This window comes from Rhinoraja longicauda, chromosome 12 (assembly GCF_053455715.1).
Source record: "Rhinoraja longicauda isolate Sanriku21f chromosome 12, sRhiLon1.1, whole genome shotgun sequence".
Lineage (NCBI taxonomy): Eukaryota > Metazoa > Chordata > Chondrichthyes > Rajiformes > Arhynchobatidae > Rhinoraja > Rhinoraja longicauda.
In genome coordinates, this window is record NC_135964.1 from 23076953 (window position 1) to 23103046 (window position 26094).

Genomic DNA, 26094 nt, shown 5'->3' on the forward strand with positions numbered 1-26094 from the left:
ACAACAGGAATCTAGCAAACACCACAGACGTTTCTGAGACTTGCACTGTGTAGCAGCAGCAGCAGCAACACCTGACTATTGAAATGGCCTTGCCACAGCACCAACTATCCCATTCAAGTATGCGGCCTCGATTCTGACACTCCTTTGAACTGGCTCTCTCCTATCATTAAAACAAATCACGGAAAGCTCTTGCATCCAAGGAGTGCGAATATTTCTATAACTCAGGAAAAATTCGAAACCTTAAACTCAAAACTCTCCAAGAACTTTTAATCACATCAGGGTGTCTTGACCTGAGATATACTTCTGATTAGAGTCATAGAGTCATGCAGTGTGGAAGCAACCCTTTCGGCCCAACTTTCCCACACCTACCAACATGTCCCATCTACACTAGTCCCACTTGCCTCCGTTTAGCCCATATCCCTCTGAACCTGTCTTATCCACGAACCTGTCTAAATGTTTCTTAAGTATTGCAATAGTACCTGCCTCAACTACCTCCTCCAGCAGCTTATTCCAGACACCCACCACCCTTTGTGTGGAAACGTTATCCCTCGCTTTCCTATTAAATCTTCCCCCCCTCATCTTAAACCTATGTCCTCTGGTCTCGATTTCCCAAGTCCGGACAAGAGACTCTGTGTGTCTATGTGATGCTCTGTGCCTCTGATTCATGTGATGTTCTGTGCCTCTACCTTTCCACTTCGTAGTGGCCTCTGCAGATGCTTGCACCAGGGTCACCTGCCCAAGTATCTCGCTGCCAGTGGGATGCAGGAGGATGCTCTAGATGGAGGATTGGCTTCACTAGCTTCCTGCAGAGAAGTAAATATGCACAGCTCTTGTTCTTCAACACTTGAACAGTGAGCACTTCCAACGCTGTGTTCCAAGTCATCCTCGTGCTACTCCATTAATATCATAAAAGCTATGAATGTTGCCGACATGCATGTTGCAAAGACTGATGCGCAGCAATATAGATATGCATACTAATCGCGACAAACTCCATCAATAAGATCATTATTAATGCACTTTTGTTATTAATAGTACAGCACAGGAACAGACCCTTTAGCCCACAAAGTCCATGCTGAACATGATGTCAGGTTAAATTAATCTCCTCTGCCTGCATGTGATCCGTACCCCTCCATTCCCCGCATATCCATGTGCCTATCTAAAAGCCTCTTAAATGCCACTATTTTATCTGCCTCCACCCTTACCCATTGGCAGCATGTTCCAGGCACTCATTAGTCTCTGTGTTTAAAACATATATTTGCCTGCACAGCTCCTTTAAAGTTTCCCACTCTTGTTTCTTCTGGAGCATCAGATGCTGAGGAGCCACCTGATAGATGTATGTGGTAGACAGTTCACCCTGCTATAGGAAGGATGCTGTGAAGCTGGAAAGAGTGCAAAGAAGATTTACAAGGATTTTGCCAGGTCTTGAGGGCCTGAGCTATAGGGAGAGGTTAGTCAGGCCAGGAATTTATTCCCTGAAGTGTAGGAAGCTGAAGGGTAATCTTATAGAGCTGTTAAAATCATGAGGGGAATGATAGGAGTAATGGAGAGTCTTTTACCCAGAATAGGGGGATCAAGAACCAGAGGATATAGGTTTAAGGCGAGAGGGGAAAAGATTTAATAGGAGGCTGAAAGACAACTTTTTCAAACAGAGGGTGAGGATATGTGAAATAAGCTGCCAGAGGAGGCAGATACTATAACATTTAAAAGACATTTGGACAGGTACGTGAATAGGAAAGTTTTAGCAGGGTTTGGGCCAAACGCATGCAGTTGGGCCTGGCAAAGATGGGGCATCTTGGTCGGCATGAGCAAGTTGGGCCAAAAAGCCTGTTTCCGTATTGTATAGGGTTGCCAACTGTCCCATATTAGCCGGGACATCCCGTATTTTGGGCTAAATTGGTTTGTCCCGTACGGGACCGCCCTTATTCATGCGACACACAAATTCACTGATTATTCTCTGGATTTATTTAGCTGTAGGACAGGGCTTCTACAAACTGAAAACTGAAATTAAAAAAAACAGTCAGCACTGGAATTATTTGTCAAGTCAGAAAGCATAAGTGGAGACAGAAGGTATTAATACTTCAGATCAATGAAGCTGCTATAGTCACCTTCTGTCTAATCGCATATCATATCATATCATATATATACAGCCGGAAACAGGCCTTTTCGGCCCACCAAGTCCGTGCCGCCCAGCGATCCCCGTACATTAACACTATCCTACACCCACTAGGGACAATTTTTACATTTACCCAGCCAATTAACCTACATACCTGTACGTCTTTGGAGTGTGGGAGGAAACCGAAGATCTCGGAGAAAACCCACGCAGGTCACGGGGAGAATGTACAAACTCCTTACAGTGCAGCACCCGTAGTCAGGATCGAACCTGAGTCTCCGGCGCTGCATTTGCTGTAAAGCAGCAACTCTACTGCTGCGCTACTGTGCTATCTTGGAAAAATAAAATGAAAGGAATTAAATGATGGGGGGTGGTGTTTCTCCTCGTTGTATAATTACCAGGCATTGAATGTGAAAATTACCCTCATTAAATTCATAACGGTAAGGGAATGGGCTGTCCTTAAATATAATAAAAACATCAGGTGCTGAAAATCTAAAATAAAAACAGAAAATCAATTTCTATCAAAGGATTACAGATCTGAAACATTGACTGTTCCTTGGAGAAACAAGGAACTGCAGTTGCTGGTTTACAAAAAAAGACACAAAGTGCAGGAATAACAGAGGGCATCTTTCCAGCTCTGACTAGCTGTGTTTTTCCAGCATTTTCTGTATCTGTGTCATAACTACACTCGTTTCTGACTAAAACGTAAAGTGCTTCTATATTGGGCTGCTTTGCATTTTGGAAAAGGCATTCGATAAGTGCTCAATATTATCAGATCTAATGGAGACCAAAATACACACCAACAGAAACAACGTGTGGGGTTGTGGGGAAATGAAATCTGAAGAGTTTGAGAAAGAAAAGTCTGGAAGAAAATGTGCAACTACTGCGATGAAAAGACAGAGAACATAGAACGTGGAACATTATAGCACAGGAACAGTATAGCACAATGTCTGCACCAAATATGATGCCAATATAAATTAATCTCAACTGCATAGGCTACATGATCCATATCCCTCATGTCGAAAATGGGGAAAAAAAGGGCAAAAGGCAAGGTAAAATAAAGTGGCGGGAAGAAAAGGCTGACGTCGATTTGGATGTATAGTGGAACTACCACCTTAGAGTCAAAAGATTGATATTTTTAGTACCAGTCAGGAGTTCAGTGCATGCTTCAAGTACTATGCTGTTATGAAGTATCGAAAGGTCAATGTCCAACAAAATGAAGAATTCTTCAAGCTCTAAGGCAGATAGGATATAGGAAAATCAATGTGCAGCCAGCCATCCCAACCTCATGCTGGTTCATTAAATAACAAGCCTTGCTCTATTCTGCTGCTTCCCAGTGCGGGAATCCATTGGGATATTCCTTTAGCATCAATGTAAAGTTTCAATGATCCAACGATACTTTATTGTCATATGTACCTGAGTACAGGGAAGTGCTTTACTTTGCATACAGCCCAGTAAAATCATGCAGCAGACCTCACCAAGGCAGTACATGAGTGTCGGTACGTTTTTGGCTCCGACCAAATTACAAAAGTTCACAGAATATTTCTATCTTCTGCTTGCCGTCGCACGTGGCAGCAGCCCCCATCCCCCTCGTTCGTGCTCTCCGACAGCTTCATTGACAACAGCTCATGAGTGTCAAATCATTTACATTTTCCATCAGTGTAAGAAAATAACTGCTAACGGGAGGGAGATGTCGGAGATAGTCCAGGTATATTTAAGGGCAGGATGGAAATTGGAAGTGAAGTGTATGAAGTCAATGAGTTCTGCATGGGTACAGCATGGGTACAGTGACTGCACCAATGCAGTCGTCGATGTAGCGGAGGTAGAGTGCACGCCCGGAACAGGGATTGTTCGACGTACCCGACAAAGAGGCAGGCATAGCTAGGGCCTATGCGGGTGCCCATAGCTACGCCTCTGGTTTGGAGGAAGTGGGAGGAGTCAAAGGAGTCTCGCCCCGAACCATCACCCATTCCCTCTCTCCTGAGATGCTGCCTGACCTGCTGAGTTACTCCAGCATTTTGTGAATAAATTTTCCATCATGTGTTTTTCAATAATCCATCTATATAGAACAACCCATCAGATATAAGGGAAATTTACAAAACAAATTAAATCAAATGAATAAATTCAATAGGTAAAATAGGATGTAGGGCACGTGATGAACGGAAAATATAATGGTTGCACCTTATTTTAAATAATTTGATATTCAATTGTCCTGGAGTGTGATAACACCTTGATGATGCAAGCAGGAAGAAGGATTCGAGCGAAGAAAGATTACAAATAGTTGCAAAATGCAGAATTAGAACTATTGACACATAAAAAGTACGTACTATTTTGGTGTCTCTGATTTATTGTGCAAGGTAATGCTAAAATCAATATTTGCCCATGACACAGACAGCAAGTTACTGCCCAAGATCCAAAGCATACCACCTCTGTGAAACATGGTGGTGGGGGTGTTACGGCCTGGCATGTAGTTACAGTGTTCTCCATAATGTTTGGTACAAAGACCCATCATTTATTTATTTGCCTCTGTACTCCACAATTTGAGATTTGTAATAGAAAAATTCACATGTGGTTAAAGTGCACCTTGTCAGATTTTAATAAAGGCCATTTTTTTTGTATTTTGGTTTCACCATGTAGAAATTACAGCAGTGTTTATACATAGTCCCCCCATTTCAGGGCACCATAATGTTTGGGACACAGCAATGCCAAGTTTAGTATTTTGTTGCATAACCTTTGCATGCAATGACTGCTTGAAGTCTGCGATTCACGGACATCACCAGTTGCTGGGTCTTCTCTGGTGATGCTCTGCCATGCCTGTGTTGCAGCCATCTTTAGCTTATGCTTGTTTTGGGGGCTAGTCCCCTTCAGTTTTCTTTTCAAAGCATACAAGAGGCATGCTCAATTGGGTTCAGATCGGGTGATTGACTTGGCCACTGAAGAATTTACAATTTTTTAGCTTTGAAAAACTCATTTGTTGCTTTAACAGTATGTTTGGGATCATTGTCTTGCTGTAGAATGAACTGCCGGCCAATGAGTTTTGAGGCATTTGTTTGAACTTGAGCAGATAGGATGTGTCTATACTCTTCATAAATCATTATGCTACTACCATCAGCAGTTGTAACATCAATAAAGATAAGTACCTTCAGCAGCCACACATGCCCAGGCCATAACACCCCCACCACCGTGTTTCACAGATGAGGTGGTATGCTTTGGATCTTGGGCAGTTCCTTCTCTCCTCCATACTTTGCTCTTGCCATTACTCTGATATAAGTTCATCTTTGTCTCATCTGTCCACAAGACTTTTTTCCAGAACTGTGCGTGCTCTTTTAAGTACTTCTTGGCAAACTGTAACCTGGCCATCCTATTTTTGCAGCTAACCAGTGGTTTGCATCTTGCAGTGTAGCCTCTGTATTTCTGTTCATGAAGTCTTCTGCGGACAGTGGTCATTGACAAATCCACACCTGACTCCTGAAGAATGTTTCTGATCTGTCGGACAGGTGTTTGGGGATTTTTCTTTATTATAGAGAGAATTCTTCTGTCATCAGCTGTGGAAGTCTTCCTTGGTCTGACAGTCCCTTTGCGATTAGTAAGCTCACCAGTGCTCTCTTTCTTCTTAATGATGTTCCAAACAGTTGATTTTGGTAAGCCTCGGGTTTGGCTGATGTCTCTAACAGTTTTATTCTTGTTTCTCAGTCCCATAATGGCTTCTTTGACTTTGATTGGCACAACTTTGGTCCTCATGTTGATAAACAGCAATAAAAGTTTCAAAAGGTGATGGAAAGAATGGAGGAAAGACTAGGTGCTGAGAGCTCTCTTATACCTGCATCAAGGAGGCAATTAAACACACCTGAGCAATTACAGACACCCGTGAAGCCATGTGTTCCAAACATTATGGTGCCCTGAAATGGGGGGACTATGTATAAACACCGCTGTAATTTTTACATGGTGAAATCAAAATGTATAAAAATGGCCTTTATTAAAATCTGACAATGTGCACTTTAACCACATTTGATTTTTTTTCTATTACAAATCTCAAATTGTGGAGTACAGACGCAAATAAATAAATGATGGATCTTTGTCCCAAACATTATGGAGGGCACTGTATGTATGACTGAGAAGTGTTATGGGCATTGAAGCATTTTTAATCAAGATGATTTTTCCAATACAAATATTGCTCAATGAATTAGAGAAAACTGGATCCTAATTATTTTTTTCATCAATTCTATGAATTTCTGATGTTAGAAATACTTTTCAGTAATACTCTAGCTTGCATTTTTGTAACTTATCTTGGTATGACTTTGAATATAGTATGGGTGAGTTGGTTACCATGTCGTCTCTGAACTCATGCCATAAAATCATGAAGAATAAAATAAAATAATCATTAAAAGATAGCAACAAAAAGAGATGCCATTATCTTTCTGAATTAAACGTCTATTATTTTTTTGTACTGGTTTGGGTTTAGGTTGATCATTGTCATTTGATCAGGTGCAGAAAAAAGCTTTGTTTTGCATACTATCCAATGAGATCAGATAATATACATAGGGCGGCCACAGTGGTGCAGCGTAGAGTTGCTGCCTTACAGCGCTTGCAGCGCCGGAGACCCAGGTTCGATCCCGACTATGGGTGCTGTCTGTATGGAGTTTGTATGTTCTCCCCGTAACCGCGTGGGTTTTCTCTGAGATCTTTGGTTTCCTCCTACACTCCATACCTACGTACAGGTATGTAGGTTAATTGGCTTGGTGAATGTGTAAATTGTCCCGAGTGTGTGTAGGATAGTGTTAATGTGCGGGGATCGCTGGTTGGTGCGGACTCGGTGGGCCGAAGTGCCTGTTTCCGCACTGTACCTCTCTAAACTCTAAACATAAATACAATCAAGTCAAACTCAAGTACAATAGGTAGAGCAAAGGGGAAGATACAGAGTGCGTCACTATAAAGTATGTTATACAAAATGTGATATAAATCTCAAGAATTTTCAATACATTAACATTTATTTAGCAGTCTTAATGACATCATATATATTCATAGACCAACATGCTTATGTTAAAATGTAAAAATAGGATTATTTTTCTCTTGTATGCACCAAAGTTGCAATTACATTGTAAATTTCTTTTTACAGAGAGTTGAAAGAAGTCACTGGTGAATGGTTTTTTGAGGAGAGAGCAAAGCGTTTCCAGACTGTCTCCGGGGTGGGAAGTGAAATCATCAAGCAGTCCATCATCAGGAAACCTATAGGTGGGTCTATCCAACTATAATGTATGTTAGATACAATGTGGTTAGGTTATATAAAGTACAGGGAACCCATAGGTGGGACTATCCACCTATAATGTTTGTTATATACAATGTGGATATATATGTTACATGAAATCCAGGAAACCTGCAGGTGGGACAATCCAGACAAATCTTTTAATATTCGTATTGAAGGAACAATATCAATTTCATGAATAGAAGTGCACAATGGTAGAGCTGCTGCTTCACAGCGCCAAAGATCCAGGTTCGATCCCGACCTCGGGTGCTGTCTGTGCGGAGTTTGTATGTTCTCCCTATGACCCTGTCGGGTTTCTCCGAGTGCTCCTTGCACATTCCAAAGATGTACAGGTTTGTAGGTTAATTGGCTCCTGTCTGTTGCCCCTAGTGTGTAGGATAACATAAAACCAGTGTGAGTGGGTGATCGAGGGTCGGCATGGACTTGGTGGGCTGAAGAGTCTGTTTCCACACTACTTTTCTAAACTAAAAAAATAAACCTGACATTTTTGAAACATGATAGTGTTTGCAGTCGGTTTGAGCCCAAACACAACACAGTTGCGCAAAACTGAGATTATTGTTAAACCTATCTGAATCACCACAAATGTGACGCTGCAGGCACATTGTTTATGTTCCATTGCTGGGCTTGTCCAGCTTGGTTGAAGGCTGGTAAGTCAAAGAGCCATTCAACTCTTTTCTAAATACAGTGGTCGAATGGAGCCAAATTTAAAATAAAGTACAGAGTAATTAAATTAAACCAGGCTTTGCAGCAGGGCCCCATATTCAATGTGGTGAGTCATTCAATTAAAGCCATATCTTTGAGATCTTGTGGCCATGCAGATACCATGGCATTGCTGTGAAATACACCTGTTTATTAGGACTCAGTGAATTAGTTACCAGGATTTGTGAATGGGCCAAACGACTTCTAATACCTAGTACAAACACTGTTTTATTTCACCGGACTAGAGATTGGGGTAAATAGGTGGCATTTAAATCAAGTGTATTCTCTCATTGAAACAAACACTGGATGGAGTGGGAACTCGGACAACTCACCCGCTGTAAATAAAAATCCCTGTCAGTCAGTGTGGCATTAACGGCAGCAATGGAGGTTGGTTGGTTGTTTTTTAATTGTCACACAAACAGTCTGAAGAAGGGTCCCGCCCCGAAACATCACCCATCTTCTTTGTCTAGAGATGCTGCCTGACCCGCTGAGTTATTCCAGCACTTTGTGTCTATCTTTGGTATAAACCAGCACCTGCAGTTCTTTGTTTCTATAATGAATTGCTTGTTCCGCATGCTATCCATAAATCATATCGTGCGTGAGTACAGTAGATCCTCTTCTGGAGCAGCACGCTAAGAGTCACCATGTTCTATCACCATCTTGCAACTTCCAAGTCTCTGAAATGTCCAATCTAGCCCTAAGGAGAGGTGCAATTCTTATATCTCTTACTTTAAGATTCAATTTAAGACGTCGGTCGGGAATTCCCAGTCCTGGTCAGCCATGATCACATTGAATGGCCGTACTGGCTCGAAGGGCCGAATGGCCTACTCCTGCACCTATTGTCCATATTGTCCGTGGAAAAATCTAGATTATAAGCTTTAAAAAAAAGGGATATCACTGAGCCATGCTAATATTCAGCTGAATGTTTTTGGGCAGATCTAAGCAATGAATTTAGAAAATCACATGTGACTTTATTTGTGAGATTTTGTTGGTCTAGATTGTGCTGCGGAGATAACTAGTTATTTAGCAATAATATTGCATCTTCTGGTCGCTATGCAAGAGGAATTAAATGTGAAAGTCCAGTACCTGCTGAAGAAGATGAAATATTGCTTCTCGAGCTCCCTAAAAATGGTGTCTCTTGCCCAGTGTGCCTGACATGTACATACAGGGAAACAGTTACATGCACGTTCTTGTGTTTTGTATGTATTTACTATGATTTAAAATATCCACTTGTGCCAATCCATTGACACCACTCTTGATTTTATCGGGATATTGGTTCACAGGAAGAGTGACAATGTAAAAATTAAGGGACAAGGAACTGCAGATGCTGGTTCACCAAAAAAAAGACAAAGTGCTGGAGTAACTCAGCAGGTCACGTAGCATCTCTGGAGAACATGGATAAGTGACGTATCGGGTCAGGACCCTTCTTCAGACATGAAATTAAGATTAATTTCTTTGATTTGGTTTTTCGACATGCCCCAATGTTTAAAAAAACCCCGCATTTAGCCCACATGCATAAGGCACATGTTGTAATTTCACATTTTTCAATCTATCCAGTGGTGTCAATGAATTGGCACGTCGATATTTTAAATCATAGTAAATACATACAAAAATCTGATCTCGGGTAACATAGAAAATAAAAGTAGACACAAGGAACTGCAGATGCTACTTTATAAAAGAAAGACACAAAGTGCTGGAGTACTTGTTGAAGTCCATGACTTATTTTGTAGTCATGTTAATGGCACTCTCTGGAAACAACGGAGATTATTTTCAGTGCAATAGAAATTCAATTTACCCTTTTCATTCCTATTAGAGGCCAAGACTGAACAACCAAAGGGAAAAACACATCAGGAAAACATAGAGGATACTTCAAAGACCTCCACAATAACCCAAAATGAGAAGAAATTAGTTCCAGGTGCATTTAAAAGGTTGAGGTAAGTAATGGAACAACCTGAAGGAGCTGCTGCATTTTCTGCATTCAATCTCTATCAGAGATGGTTCAATGGTTCTTTATTGTCATGTATGCACTGCACAGTGAAATTCTTGCACATGTTGCCATATTATGTTGCCATTTATAAAAAGAAAAAGTCTAAGGTCCGGTCCACATGATGGATGTCCTGGAGCGTCCGTGCCCTAGGTAAGTCCCAGGCTGCTGCAGGGCTTCCTCTGTCACCCTTGACCAGCTCAGCCCACCAACCGACATCCCTCGCTGCTGGTCCCTCTCCTACCGACCCACTCCATGGGAGTGGCATGAATGGAGGTTAGTTATTTATCTTGAACGAAGATAAATAACTAACGAGCTACAATTGTTGTTGTATAAAGGCTGAACTGCTGCCGCTATTGAGCAGAAACATTTTCTCCCATTTTTTACCCTCGATGAACTGACGTATGATGAATGCGTCCTTCGGAAACCCATGTAAGTAACTGCTCTTTATTTGTGGTCTCAGTAAACCATGCCGCCGGTTCTCATGCAAAAGGCAATTTTCAGTACAGATCAATGGACAAACTCCAGAGACAGTAAACCAGACCTATTCCACTGCCATACCTTTGCGAGCAGGTCAACTGGAATATTTGTGTTGCTGCCTAAACTAAAACCATCTCATGCGGGATTGAGCTTGGCAACCAGCTAGCCACAGTGAAGTCCTCTTTCCACACAGCCACAAGGCACACTTGCAGAAAACCTCTGCTCAACTTGCTCACTAAACCATATCAGTATATTTTAAAAAAAACACATTATTTCCTTACTGTATCCCATCCTTGTGCCTTGGCTATTGATCATGAAAATATTGTACGCCTTTATGGACTTTGAACTTGCAGTTGGGCTATGCTACAAGTTCCACTTAATGGTTCAGTGGTACTTTTATTGTCACGTGTACCGAAGTACAGTGACATTTTTTTGCAAACAGTTCAGTGACACTCCTACTGTACATTAGGCACAATTGTACTAAGTATAAGAGTGTAAGACAGTAGACTACACTGAGTCAGTACACAAGAATCGCCACGTTTTAGGTGCACGTTTTACCACAATGTTCCAAGGATAAGGCTTAATTTCACTTTCATAGCAGTCAAATTATTGTCAGTCCACACCCACGGAGCGATGTATTGTGATTGGCCAAACTCATCCCATATAGAGCCCTTACAATCGGTAGAGAGAGCAGCAGACTTTTATTCCTTTACTTGTACTGGATTGAAATAATTACCCAATTCTTTCCTCTTATTCTAATTTTATATGGAAAAATCATTTAAAATGTATTGATATTTAACGCTCAATGTGACATGTAACAAAAACAATTAGACACTGTCATAGAGTCATACAGCATGGAAACAGGCCCTTTGGCTCAACTCATCTTTGCCAAACAAGATGCCCTATCTAAGCTGGTCCCATTTGCCCACAATGGCCCCATATCGCTGTACTTTCCTGCCCCAAGTGTCTTTTAAATGCTGTTATAATACTTCCTCTGGCAGCTCGTTCCATATACCCACCACCCTCTGAGTGAAAATGTTGCCCCTCAGTTTCCAATTAAATCTTGCCCCTCTCTCCTAAACCTATGTTTTTGATTCCCCTACCCTGGGTAAAAAACTCAGTGCATTCACTCTATTGTTTTCCCTCATGATTTTGCACATCTTTAAGATCACCCCTCAGTCTTCTGCATTCCAAGAAATAAAGTCCTAACCTGCCCAATCACTCCCTATAGCTCTGGTCCACGAGTCCTGGTAACATCCATGTAAATTTTCTCTGTTATAACTTGTCGCATATACGGTAGAAACCTGGACAATTAAGTAGATATTCTTTTCAGATAGGAAACATAAAAGATTTCCCAAACATTTTCTGCTAAAAGGAATAATATTCAATCCATCCAAAGACAACAACTGGCTGAAACCATTTTAAAAATGCACGAAAGAAATAAATACAAATTTAGGGCGGCACAGGACACAACTGGTTGAGCTGTTTCCTCACAGCCCCGAACACTCAGGTTCAATCCTGACCTTGGTGCTGTCTGTGTGTGAAGTTTGCACGTTCACCCTGTTACTGCGCAGGTTTTCCCCAGGTACTCTGGTTTCCTCCAACATCCCAAAGAAAGGATTTGTAGGTTAACTGACCCTCTGTCAATTGCCTCTAGTGTGCAGGGAGTGGATGAGCAACACAGAACTAGTGTGAACGAGAGCAATCGATGGTCGGCGTGGAGACGCTGGGCCTTAAGGCCAGTTTCTGTGTTGTATCCTTTGACTCAATTCAATCAAAGCACGTGCCCCATGCCCCAATTCCCCCACTGTCATTATGGGATTGTGCTCCTCTTTCAACAGTTTTCTTTCTGACAGAAAACACCGCAAATCTAACCCGAAGGTACTGAATGATCAAGGACTGGACACTAAGTCGGAGGATGGAAGAAGCAATGGCTATGCAGGCTTGGACTTTGAAATGGATAGCACATGTTCTACATCTCGCTCTGACAGGTAATGGATAACGTTGTTTAAAACTTGTAAGACATTGCAGGCTGCTATTTGTTTTAATTCCGTGCTTCCATTGCATCATGGCCTGGAGATTGTTATGTGCTGCCATACCTTAATTTTTACCTCAGTTGTTGACCTTTACAAATGTTTCCAACATGCACTGTCAAATGGCATTTTATAATGTGAAATTGATTGCAAAATGCATTAAATCAAGTCTGTTGTACAAAGTAACTGCTTTTTTTGTGTGTTATGTGTAGCATCAAAGACTTGACTCACTGCACCAGAATTCCCTCTGGTGATGGTGGAGGAAATGCTTATGTACAAGATGATCTTAAAACAGAAAAATATGCCCACAGGATTCTCACTTCTAAATTAAAAGGCATTTATCTTTCCACGAATGAAATGTTTTCCACTCTCCACCAAGGGATTAAATTGCAATCTGGCATTTTTAAAATTAAAAGTTAATTTAGGTCTCGTAACTTTATTAAATGAGTACTTTGGAATGGAAACCTTATCAACAATATTTTTACCCACAATAACTGATGACTTGTAGAGGTACAAAGTAGATTGTTCAACCAAATGGACACAAACTGCTGGAGTAACTCAGCAGGTCAGGCAGCAACTCTGGAGAACATGGACAGGTGATGTTAAGGATCGGGACCCTTCTGCAGATTTTAAAGATACAGTGCGGAAATATGTTCTTCAGCCCACCGACCCACTGAGCTTCAGCCCACCGACCTTCAGCCCACCGAGTCCTTCACTCTGTCCTACATTCTAGGGACAATTTAAATTTTACCGAAGCCAATTAACCTACAAACCTGCACGTCTTTGGAGTGTGGGAAGAAATCAGAGCACCCAGACAAAACCCACTCAGTCACAGGGAGAACGTACAAACTCTGTACACACAGTACCCATGGCCAGGATCAAACCCAGTTCTCTAGTGCTGTAATGCAGCAACTCTACTGCTGTGCCACTGTGCTGCCCCTGAGACTAAGAAAGAAGACTGAAAAATACATAGATTGTTTAGCCAGTTATTCAAAGCACTCAACCTTAATTTTTTCAAAAGATAGACACGAAGTATTGGAGTAATTCAGCGGGTCAGGCAACATTTCTGGAGAAAAAGGATGGGTGACGTTTTAGGTTGGGACCCTTATTCAGAACGTAGAATATTTCTACATTCTTAATTTTTTCCCAGTTCTTTTCGGATGAACTCAAAATGTTCTGAATGCTCCTGGATTCTCTTCCCTACCTGACATTGCTGACTGGTGTTGGATTATATACCATATCATATCATATCATATACATACTGCCGGAAACAGGCCTTTTCGGCCCTCCAAGTCCGTGCCGCCCAATGATCCCCGTACATTAACACTATCCTACACCCACTAGGGACAATTTTTACATTTACCCAGCCAATTAACCTACATACCTATATTGGCTACGCTTTCATGATTCAAACCTTTTTGTATAGCGTATGTATGGTATGACCAGAAAGTGTCAGCAGCTTATTTGTCCACCTTTGTATAACTTTCAATAGGAATAACTAGATAGCAGAAGAGAAGCAGAAAATAACAGATTGTTCCAATCCTCCGCTCACTGAATGCAAGACCAGACTGTAGCATCAATCCCTTTCAAATATGTTTATGATTCACTGGGCCATGAAATTATGAAATAAAACAAAGTGTGCTTACCGAGCAGAACATTTTGATTCTTTTCTTGAGAAATGCTTCATTCCTTTGGATGCTTGGAGTATTGCATGCATTTTTGCTCACTCCATTACTGGTAGGATGTGGAGGCTTTGGATAGGGTGCAGAGGAGACTTACCAGAATGATGCCTGGATTATGGGGTATTAGCTACAGGGAGAGGTTGGACAGACATGGATTGTGTCCTCTGGAATGCCGGAGGTTGCGGCAGACCTGATAGAAGTACATAAAATTATGAGAGGGATACATTGGGTAGACAGTCAGAACCTTTTTCCCAGGATAGAAAAATCAAATACAAGAGGGCATAGCTTTAAGCTGAGAGGGGCAAAGTTTAAGATGTGTGGGGCTAGTTGTTTTCACAGAGGTTGGCGAGTGCTTGGAACATGCTGTCCAACAGGGATGGTAGTTGAGGCAGATACGACAGTGGCATTTAAGAGCCTTTGGATAGGCATATGGATATGCAGGGAATGGGGGGATGTAGGTTATGTGCAGGCAGGTAAGAATTGGTCCTGGCATCAGGTTCGGCACTGACTTTGTGGGCCGAAGGGCCTGTTCCTGTGCTGTACTGTCACAAACCCAGGAAACCCTAGGCTGTCTATGGCACAGTTGCACTACAATGCTGAGAACTATATTCGGCACTCTGTATCTTCTCCTTTGCTCGACATATTGTACTTTAGTTTGACATGATTGTATTTACGTGTAGTATTAACGAGCCTGAATGGATAGCTTTTCATTGTACCTCAGTACATGTGGCTATAATAATAAATCTAAACCTAGGCTCTCTCTAATGCTAAACCGTGAACTTCAATAATTGATCCAAAAATTATACCGTCTGCAAATGTAAGCTCCCCATAAACATCCAAAATATAATTTCACATTATATTTGTTCTCTCTCCCCTAAAGCTATTCTCTCTCTGCCCACCATTGATCGCGTTAATTTCCCAGTGTCTTAAACAATAGAAATTATTATTTCTTTGAGTATAACCAATTTTTGTATATTATTTTATGTACATTTATCCTTTATGATTTTTTTTAAAAATCTCATGTTCTTCAGTTAAATTTTTATGAAAATCAATTTAATCAATAATGAGATACAAGGAACTGCAGATACTGGTTCATACAAAAAAAAAGACACAAAGTGCTGGAGCAACTCAACAGGTCAGGCATCTCTGGAGAACATGGACAGGTGATGTTTTGGTGTTGGGATGGTTCTTCAGACTCCAATTATGATTTATGTCACTTTGTTATGGTCCAGAAAATGTTCTTTTTGTTTTCTAATCTTAGTCAAATCAAGTAGCTTGTTTATTTTAACTTGATTTTGTTTCTTATTATTTAAACTTTTGTATGATGTGTCTTTTTCAGGCATTTCTGCGCCTTTTGTAGGCACAGTTCAGATTTGTTCTGTACCTTTTAGAGTCAAAGAGTGATACAGTGTGGAAACAGGCCCTTTGGCCCAACTTGCCCACACCAACCACTGCACTGTCCCAGCTACACCCAGGAGAATGGGGTTGGGATGGAAAAATAGATCAGCCATGATTGACTGACCAACATGCCCCATCTACACTAATCCCACATGCCTGCGCTTGGTCCATATCCCTCCAAACTTGTCCTATCCATGTACTTGTCTAACTGTTTCTTAAACATTGGGATAGTCCCCGCCTCAACTACCTCCTCTGGCAGCAGCTTGTTCCGTACACCCACCACCTTTGTTGAAAAAGTTCCCCTCAGATTCCTATTAAATCTTTTGATTCCTAATTCCTATGATTCCTATTAATTCCTATTCATACCTCTATAATTTTCCTCTCTCCTGACTCTCAGTCTGAAGCAGGGTCTCAACCTGAAACGTCGCCTCCAGAGATGCTGCCTCATCGGCTGAGTTACTCCAGCATTCTGTGTCTATCTACAGTTTTGATTTGTTGAGTTTGGTTCTAGGCTTTGTTTATTCTTCACTTGCCCTTCAAAGTATTCTTTAGCAGGGGTAATCAGGGTTGCTAAAACTGTATATTCCAAAACAAAGGATTAGCCTTACCATTGCTAACACAAAGGACAATAGAATGGGCAGTAAAAAGGTGACGATCACAACATTGTTTCATCGTTTGACTGTTGAGCAATGTAACATGAGTAACTTTACAGAAATTGGCAAGTGTATGTCGAAGATAATGAATAGCATGCAGATTCAATGAATTGCAGATGCTGGTTTACAAAAGAAGACACAAAGTGCTGGAGTTGTTCAGCGGGTCAGACAACACCGTTGGAGAACATGGATATGTGACGTTTGGGTCGGGACCCTTCAGACCTATTTCTTCTTGCGTTTGAGGCAGCAGAAATTATGTAACACCCTCCAGGCGCTGTAACCAGTGCAATGTGCTGTTGTCAAGAGCCGTGAGGTCTACCCCTCCACCAGGGGGACGGAGGACAGTGCAGTCGAAAATGAGGTGCTGCGCTGTTTGCTGGTCTGCTCCACACACACATGCTGCTGATGGACGCAACCCCCAACGATGCATGTTGGCGTTGAACCGGCCGACCCCTGTGCGGAGCCGGTTCAGGGCGACCCAGTCTTTGTGGGGATGTCCGAGCCGGGTGGGGCTGTGGTGTTCGGTGCAACAGTGAATTGAGGAGATTGCGATGTCTGTTCCCAGCTGGTTCTCCATGCTCCTAGTATGTTGAAACCGGAGCCACAGAGGGTCGCTGCATGACGGGAGAAAGGATGACGAGATGACAGGCGTTGAGGTCCCAGTTGCTGTGAATCCTGGGCGAGGTTGTGCAAAGGATCAGACCTTCTGTGGAGGGGGCAGGGATGGGAAAAAGGTGGCAGAAAGGAGGGGCTGGGCAAAGGCATGCACATAATAGGCCAAAAGAGGTGGGAAGGGCTATTTGATCGGTGATTCAACCACTGAGTCCGGTGCTGGCTCTGATTTGTTCTGTAACTTTTCATACCAGAGAAAGTGACTGTTGTGATCAGGTAGATTTTCTGATCTGCACTGTTTAAGATTAATTAGCAGCCTTTCTGGACGTTTCCATATTAATAGTGAATGCAATTTTGTTTATGGCATTTTTTAAAGGGTAGTGTTAATTCTCTGTGACCAGAGGAAACCAGCATGGCTGTCCTGACTGGACAATCTAGCATGAAGCTGATCTAAGTCTAAACCTAAAGACATAAAATGATAATTTTTTTTTTAAAAATCCTTGTATTTATCCAGGTCTTTCAGTGAAAGTTCATCTTTCAGTGAAAGTTCAGAACTCCGCAACCCCATTTCCCATATTGTCATGGTAACGACTTCTAGCAATTTCTGAGTGGTAGACATTTCTTCTGGGCCCCATTGACAGCTTTATCCATATTTGAAAAGACTTGTTTTTATGTAATTGACAGAACAGTAATAAAGATATTTTTATTTTCACCCTGTGTAATCAGTGATGGACTAATGCATGTTTCCTTGAGTTTAGTTTAGATATACAGTGTGGAAAGAGGCCCTTCAACCCACTGAGTCCACGCTGATCATCGATCGCCCATTCACACTAGTCCTATGTTATCCCACTTTCTCATCCACTCCCTACATGTTAGGGCCAATTTACTGAGGCCAGTTAACATACAAACCAACACATAATGGGATTTGGTAGCAAACCCACGCGGTCACAGGGAGAACTTGCAAACTCCATACAGGTAACACCCAAGGTCAGGATCGAACCTGGGTCTCTGGCTCAGTGAGGCAGCAGCCCTACCCGCTGTGCCACTGTGCCATTGTACAGTTAACATGAACACTAGAGTTGGTGAAGGTGGTGCTTCTGTGTACATCATTTGCAACTGATGTCCTTGCAAATTGTTGATGGTGCAGACAATAGACAATAGGTGCAGGAGGAGGCCATTCGGCCCTTCGAGACTGGTCTATTCGAGTAAAAGATATCCTCTGATATCCCTGACAACTATTTAAATTAACATTCCTGCATTATAGCACATTTTGTTCTACATCAAATAAGGAGCCCTCCAAATAGTGACCAGCAAAGTAATATACATGACTAATGGTTAATAATGAAGCAGAAATCCAATTATAACCTTTGTTCGACCCAATGACCAGTTTGATTCAAAGAATTTTAAAATAGGTGGAAATTTTTCACGAAAGCTTTTACTCATTCACTTTAGGCAGGAAATGGTGTTGGGTAGACTGATGGGACTGAAGGCTGATAAATCCCCAGGGCCTGATGGTCTGCATCCCAGGGTACTTAAGGAGGTGGCTCTAGAAATCGTGGACGCATTGGTGATCATTTTCTAATGTTCTATCGATTCAGGATCAGTTCCTATGGATTGGAGGGTAGCTAATGTTATCCCACTTTTTAAGAAAGGAGTGAGAGAGAAAACAGGAAATTATAGACCAGTTAGTCTGACATCAGTGGTGGGGAAGATGCTGGAGTCAATTATAAAAGACAAAATTGCGGAGCATTTGGATAGCAGTAACAGGATCGTTCCAAGTCAGCATGGATTTACGAAGGGGAAATCATGCTTGACAAATCTTCTGGAATCTTTTGAGGATGTAACTAGGAAAATGGACAAGGGAGAGCCGGTGGATGTAGTGTACCTTGACTTTCAGAAAGCCTTCAACAAGGTCCCACATAGGAGATTAGTAAGCAAAATTAGAGCACATGATATTGGGGGTAGGGTACTGACATGGATAGAAAATTGGTTGGCAGACAGAAAGCAAAGAGTGCGAATAAATGGGTCCCTTTCAGAATGGCAGGCAGTGACTAGTGGGGTACCGCAAGGCTCGGTGCTGGGACCGCAGCTATTTACAATATACATGAATGACTTGGATGAAAGGATTAAAAGTAACATTAGCAAATTTGCAGATGACACAAAGCTGGGTGGCAGTGTGAACTGTGAGGAAGATGCTATGAGGTTGCAGGGTGACTTGGGACAGGTTGTGTGAGTGGGCGGATGCATGGCAGATGCAGTTTAATATGGATAAATGTGAGGTTATCCACTTTGGTGGCAAGAATAGGAAGGCAGATTATTATCTGAATGGTGTCGAGTTAGGAAAAGGGGACGTACAACGAGATCTGGGTGTCCTAGTGCATCAGTCACTGACAGGAAGCATGCAGGTACAGCAGGCAGTGAAGAAAGCCAATGGAATGTTGCCCTTCATAACGAGAGGGGTTGAGTATAGGAGCAAAGAGGTCCTTCTGCAGTTGTACAGGGCCCTAGTGAGACCGCACCTGGAGTACTGTGTGCAGTTTTGGTCTCCAAATCTGAGGAAGGATATTCTTGCTAATGAGGGCGTGCAGCGTAGGTTCATTAAGTTAATACCCGGAATGGCGGGACTGTCGTATGTTGAAAGACTGGAGTAACTAGGCTTGTATACACAGGAATTTAGAAGTATGAGAGGGCTTCTTATTGAAACATTTAAGATTATTAAGGGATTGGACACGTTAGAGGCAGGAAACGTGTTCCCAATGTTGGGGGAGTCCAGAACCAGGGGCCACAGTTTAAGAATAAGGGGTAGGCCATTTAGAACGGAGATGAGGAAAAACCTTTTTCAGTCAGAGAGTTGTGAATCTGTGGAATTCTCTGCCTCAGAAGGCAGTGGAGGCCAATTCTCTGGATGCTTTCAAGAGAGAGCTAGATAGAGCTCTTAAAGATAGCGGATTCAGGGAGTATGGGGAGAAGGCAGGAACGGGGTACTGATTGAGAATGATCAGCCATGATCACATTGAATGGTGGTGCTGATTCGAAGGGGAAAATATCCTTCTCCTGCACCTATTGTCTATTGTCAAGTGCATGAATTTTTATTTTTGTGAAGGCGTAATCTTTCTTTGCCGTAACATGCAAAGGAAGGGATTAAAGTAATCTCAGCAGGATAAAAGGTCACAGCTAAGTGAAAAATGGGCTTTAGTTTTCATTGTGATGTATGAATTTTCTTTCTATTGATGAACTCAATGAATAATTAAGTAGCAGTGTAACGGAATAATAGATTTACGTTGTGGAAACATGCTGTCCAGCTCTTCCAGTTTACATGGACCTTCAAGCACCCAGTATATTTTAAGCCTTCACTAATCCCATTTTGTTCTCCTCACACTTCCAACAACTCCCCTCTGATTCTACCAGGCACCTTCACTAGAGGCAGTTTACAGTGAATAGTGAAAGCCCTGGAGGCCAAGTCAATGGATATTTTTAAGACAGCGATTCTTGAATAGTAAGGGTGTCAGGGGTTATGGGGAGAAGGCAGGAGATTGCGGTTGAGAGGGAAAGATAGATCAGCCATGATTGAATGGCAGAGTAGACTTGATGGGTCGAATGGCCTAATTCTGCTCTAGAACATATGGGCATGAATAGTGACTATTTAATTTACCAACCCACACACTTTGGGATGTGGGAGTAGCCCAGAGCACCAGGAGGAAACCCATTCAGTCTCAAGGAGGATGTTGCTGTTTGCGTGGAGTTTGTGCAGAGGTCAGGGTTGACCCCAGGTTGCTGCAGCTATGAGGCAACAGCTCTACTGGCTTCACCACTGGTGTGTGAGGAAGGAATTGACTGTCAGCTTAAACAATGAAAACATGGCAAAGATTTTGAAAATCCATTGTATCTCCAGCATCTGCTAATTTCACTTCCTGTATTGCAATAGGATCCAATCAACAAGTCTCTCTCCCACCCTAACCTTGCAGCCTCTCCCCTCTCCAGGATCACTTCACCTGCAAGACTCAGCTCCTGCTCCCATATTTCTACCCTACTGGTGACCAAATGAATCATTGTCTGACACGGGTGAAGTGCTGGAGGGTGGCTAATGTTGTGCCTCTATTTAAGAAGGGCTACAAAGAAAAGCCTGGGAACTATAGACCAGTGAGCCAACATATGTGGTGGGTGCGTTACTGGAGAGTATTCTGAGGGATAAGATATACATGCATTTGGATAGGCAGGGGTTGATAAGGGATAATCAGCTTGGTTTTGTGAGTGAGAGATTGTGCCTCACAAATGTTCTTGAGTCCTTTGAAGAAGTAAGACTATACCTTCTTCCTGATGACAGGAGTGAAATGAGAGCCTGGCCAGGGTGGTGTGGGACCTTGGGAAAGTATCAGGTACACATCTCATGACGTTTAAGGATGATGTCTGCACTTCCATTGTGCTGCAAATTGAGATGCCAACTTCTGTACAATCATCCCCAAAAGTAAAAAAATTGTAAAGTTAGGGGTCAGACTTGTAGTGTTGCCAATCTTCCTTGTGGCCACCTCATTTGCAGAGGAAGCCAACAAGACGCAAGGTGGTGCTGGTAATCACAGGTCTCCCATTTTGTTTGTTGACCACTGCAGATCCATAACACCCGGGCCTCAGGTCTCACCAGCATCCAGTAAACGCAGCATCATATCAGATTATGGGAGGAAGGTAAGTTAAACATCTTTGTTCAAAACTCTGACATTTCTTGACAATACAATTAAAAAAAAGTTAAATCAAACCTAGTTGAACATTCAGATGAAGTCCTCATTAGAATTCCCACATTAATGAATGTTATTTTATTTCCGTCACAAGTGTATATTTGGCACCAGTGAAATCCAAGCTTAGACATTAGATTTGGATTAAATATTTGGCACTTGTACAGTTAATGCAATGTTGTATCAATCTAATTCTTGGTGGGAGACCAATCAATGTTTTTGGAAGTCATGCCTTTGAGGAAAATATCTAATCAAAAATATCCCTTACCGCTCGAAAAATAATGTTTGACTGCTTAAATTTAAGCACGTTATAGTGTATTACCTGATGAGGTAACTGCTGAGCTGGGAATGGGAATGGATTTAATTGCTAATTCAAGGGAGCAAAGAGTGCGTGAGCCATGTGTAGGAAAAGATGAGAGGTTTGGATCAAGTCCTGAAATAGGGATGGGAAAACTGCAAGAACGTAGAACAGTACAGCAATGGGCTTTTCAGCCCACAATGTTTGTGCTGACATGATGCCTAGCTGAACTGATCTCATCTGCCTGTATGTGATCCATATCCCTCCATTCCCTGCAAATCCACTTGCCTCTCTACAAGCTTCTTAAATGCCACTATAGCATCTGCCTTCACCACCACCTTCCAATTCTAAGCTTGGGAACTGACCACTCCAATAAAGATGCTTAGTCTAAACAAATCCCTATAAGTATGAAGTATGTTTTGTAGTTAACATGCCGCACTTCTTATCTATTAAGGTTCATGAGGGTGATTTATAAAAAAAGTCCAACCACACATCAAACATAATTCTTCAAACAAAACTATTTTGTATTCATTGACATGTTCTGTTTTGATGACAGGCAGCATCAACAGAAAGTATTGACACTCTATCAATGAGTAACAGTGTGCCCGAGGGTCTCTCCACAGGAAAGCACAACATGCCTACAATAGCCATTTCAAAATATTCAATTTCATCAGGTTTGTACATACATTGCAATGCTTAAATATGGCATTGTTCTCAACTGATAGTTGCATAGCTAAAGTTGAAGGATGAAATTTTAAGCTATTGAATTAAATTTTCACTCCTAACATGCTTTGGAAGATGTGATAAGTGGGTATTTTCATTGAGGGATGGTGTCATCATCTATAAACAGACTTGGAAAAACTTTACTTGAGGATCGTCTTGAGAGATGATCGGCTTAACTCTGGCCTGGGAAAGCTTGAGGGCCTAACCTCGTCCAAACATCAACAGCCCGTTTAAGAACAAGCACATGCTAAAGCTTCTAAAACAGCCTTTCTGTTCTGGCCAAAGTAATGGCAAAAAACACGCATTGTAACTCATCAGCATTGCCATGTGAAACTGCTATGGACATCCTGAGAACCACATCCTGAAAGTACCATGACATTATCATGATATTTGTGTTGATTTACAAAGTGGTTAACATTCATGCTACCCTCAACCTTTGCTCCTGTCCTGGATGCTGATAATTATTTGAATGTGACTTTTCTAATAGAACTCTTTCCTTCCATTACCTGCACCCCCCCCCCTTTTAATTCTCCACAGTTTGAATACTGTTCGATGTGAATGACACTTTTTTTTGCATGGATGTGATCGTTAGACTTTGGGTGGGAGGAGGGAGTCAAGTGATAAGCAGCATCCACACAGATTGGTGCTATCCTATTCCAGATAATGATTTAACTAATAATAATATAATTTCTTTGGCGCAGATCGAAGTAGATCTGAACTGGACTTGAGTGGATCGTGTGCATCAGGGATCGAGGATTCTCTCAGTCTCAGATGTAAATCTGTGCCCAGAGGTCTCAATGAAGCCAAGGTCAGTTGAACATATTGTTCATTCACTTCTGCAATGTAGAAATTTTTTGTAACCTCTTCAGCCGTAGAGGATAATTTTCCTATAGAAAAAAAAAAGACTGACTTTTTAAAGAAACAGTCTGGTGTGGCGGCTCCCGAGGGGGGCCGACCGGAGGCCGTGTCAATTAATCGCCTCAAGCCAGCGCACTTGGACATTGACCAGCCGGTGCGGGTTGCACAGCCTCGGCCGCGCGGGCGCCCCCCTTTGCAAGTGCCTCCAACACCGCACCCGCCGATCCACTCATCTCGACCGGTATTTGTACCCCCTTCTCCGCCCCCGTTTGTCCCTCCAGCTGTGCCCCCGCCAGCCCCCCCGGTCGTCCCTCCAGCTGTGCCCCAGCCAGACCCCCCGTCAGACGGGTACCGTACACAGTTCGGTCGACTAGTGCGACCACCGGTGCGTTTCGTGCCTCTGGTTCTGGGGGGGGGGGGGGTCCTGTGGCGGCTCCCGAGGGTCGGGCCATACCACTCACGACCCCTCGGCACGGGAATGGGTCGATCCAAGGAGGCGGGCTTCGGCCGGGAGTATAAAGGTCAAGGACCGCATGACTCTCATCCCCTTTGGAGTTCCAGCTAGATACAGTAAACACACTTTCGTTAACCCTGACTACTTGTCGTTATTTCGGCCTACTTGGCACACTACACTGGTTGATTAGAAACCATGGAAGTAAAAATAGTATCACTGGGAGTATCATGGTTGTAATTTCTGGGCACTTTTAAATCTCTTTATCGTAACATGCCATCCAAGAAATAGTTTCACTTAAAATCTTCTTTATATACCAGCTTCACTTTTTACCCAAAGTTACAAAATGTATTTTCCTATTCTCAACTGCCTCTAGAGTTAACCAAACAGTTAATATTAGAATTGAGTACACTGTCATATACCAGTAGAAACAAAGAACTCCAGATGCAAATTAATACACAAAAAAAAGGTAGCATCTCTGGAGAACTTGGATAGGTGACGTTTCGGTTCCGCCTGAAGAAGGGTTGCGACCAGAAACATCACCATGTTCTCCAATGATGCTGTCAGATGCTGTCTTTTTAATCGGTTTCTCAAAGTCAAATAGCCTTCAGTCCAGAAGGATGGGGAAATTCTTTAGGCAGCGGACTTTGTCATTGAAGGAAGGATGAGGAGTGACCCTGATGGAGTCTATCCATGTGAGCAGATCGTTCATCAAAGGCTACTGTGCTTACCCTTCATAGGGCTAAGGCATTGAGCCATCTCGACACCTCTGACCCCAGGGTAGTCAGGCCAATGCAGTTACAAACAAAAAAAAAAGAAAACTAAATACTGGAGGTGCTGTGGTAAAAATATTGTGCTGTTACCACAGGAAACCAAGTCTTTTATTCTATTGACCAGCAAGGATGTCAAAGGTCATGGGGAGAAATCATGGGAATGGGGTTGAGAGGGAAAGATAGATCAGCCATGATTGTATGGTGGAGGGGACTCGAATGGCCGAATTCTGCTCCTGTGACTTATGAACTGTTGCCATCCTAGATATGAGTCATTGTCATTCAGGGGTTGGTGTGGTGAAGAATTTTACCCATGTGTGTCGCTGCGCATCTGGTGCTGACTAATTATTGGGGACAAAGGTCAGAGCACTATTATATGTATTAATAGATCAGTTCACTTCAGCCGGGTGTTGATTGTGAATAACCATTGCAGTTATTACGAAGCAGCTGATTGCCCCATTTGTACAATGATAAGAATCTTCCTGACAACTCCTTCTGCCTGCTGCTCTTCTTTCATCTGCAAAATGCAAGCAATATTTGGAGATAGCATTCCTTCTAATTCCGGGTATCTTGATATTTGCAGTGTCTTGAATAACTTTTATAACTCAACATTTATACAGGGGCAAAATCTTTTATCCAGATCTCTCTAAATTTTATAATGCTGACTTGGATTCCTAAAATAAGTCACCAATGAATAGTTTAATCTTACAATATTAATGTCAATGCCGAAAGGTCTATTCAGCTGTCGTGTCCTGTGTTTTATCTTGACCTGTTTTGGCAGAAGGGCTCTGAAAGTGGATTTCACAGGTACAACTGCTTTAAGTTTTCATGCTGTATATAAAACAGTTATAAGGAACAGGCCATTCGGCACATAACCTGTGCCGAACATGATGCCAAGTTAATGCATCATTGCTGTCTGCACATGATCCATATCCCTTCATTCCCTGCATCTCCATGTACCTTTCCAAAAGCCCCGTAAATGTCACAATCCCATCTGCCTGGCAGCATGTTCTAGGCACCCACCACTCTCTGTAAAATAAAACTTGCCTCATAAGTTTTCTTCGTTGTAACACTACCACAAATACAAGTGGTGGAACTGGATTCAGAGTTTGAAGATGCAATTCCATAAAATGTAGGTATGCTCATAAGCTGCTCACATTTATTATTTGTAAATATACTATTCCCCCTCGGAATTTATCAATCACCTTGGTAACTCTTATGAACCTGAACCAGAGGGTGAGTTTAGCTTAAATCCACTACAGGCAGCACAATGGAGATGCTAAGAACTGCAAATGGCGGTTCATTCTGAAGATCCCGATCCAAAACATCGCCGGTCCATTCCCTCCACAGGCG

The 26094-nt window shown here is 42.3% G+C and overlaps 1 protein-coding gene across 4 annotated transcripts in view; it reads left to right on the plus strand.

The window, feature by feature from the left end:
- The window catches only part of sytl5 (synaptotagmin-like 5), a 134743-nt gene that overhangs the window by 87167 nt on the left and 21482 nt on the right, over positions 1-26094 (plus strand). For all 4 annotated transcript variants that reach the window (XM_078409170.1, XM_078409174.1, XM_078409172.1 and 1 more), the window contains exons 4-9: positions 7227-7342; positions 9886-10006; positions 12393-12527; positions 21522-21594; positions 22496-22613; positions 23364-23470. In XM_078409170.1, the coding sequence (XP_078265296.1) occupies positions 7227-7342; positions 9886-10006; positions 12393-12527; positions 21522-21594; positions 22496-22613; positions 23364-23470 (670 nt within the window). The remainder of the gene's footprint in view (positions 1-7226; positions 7343-9885; positions 10007-12392; positions 12528-21521; positions 21595-22495; positions 22614-23363; positions 23471-26094) is intronic.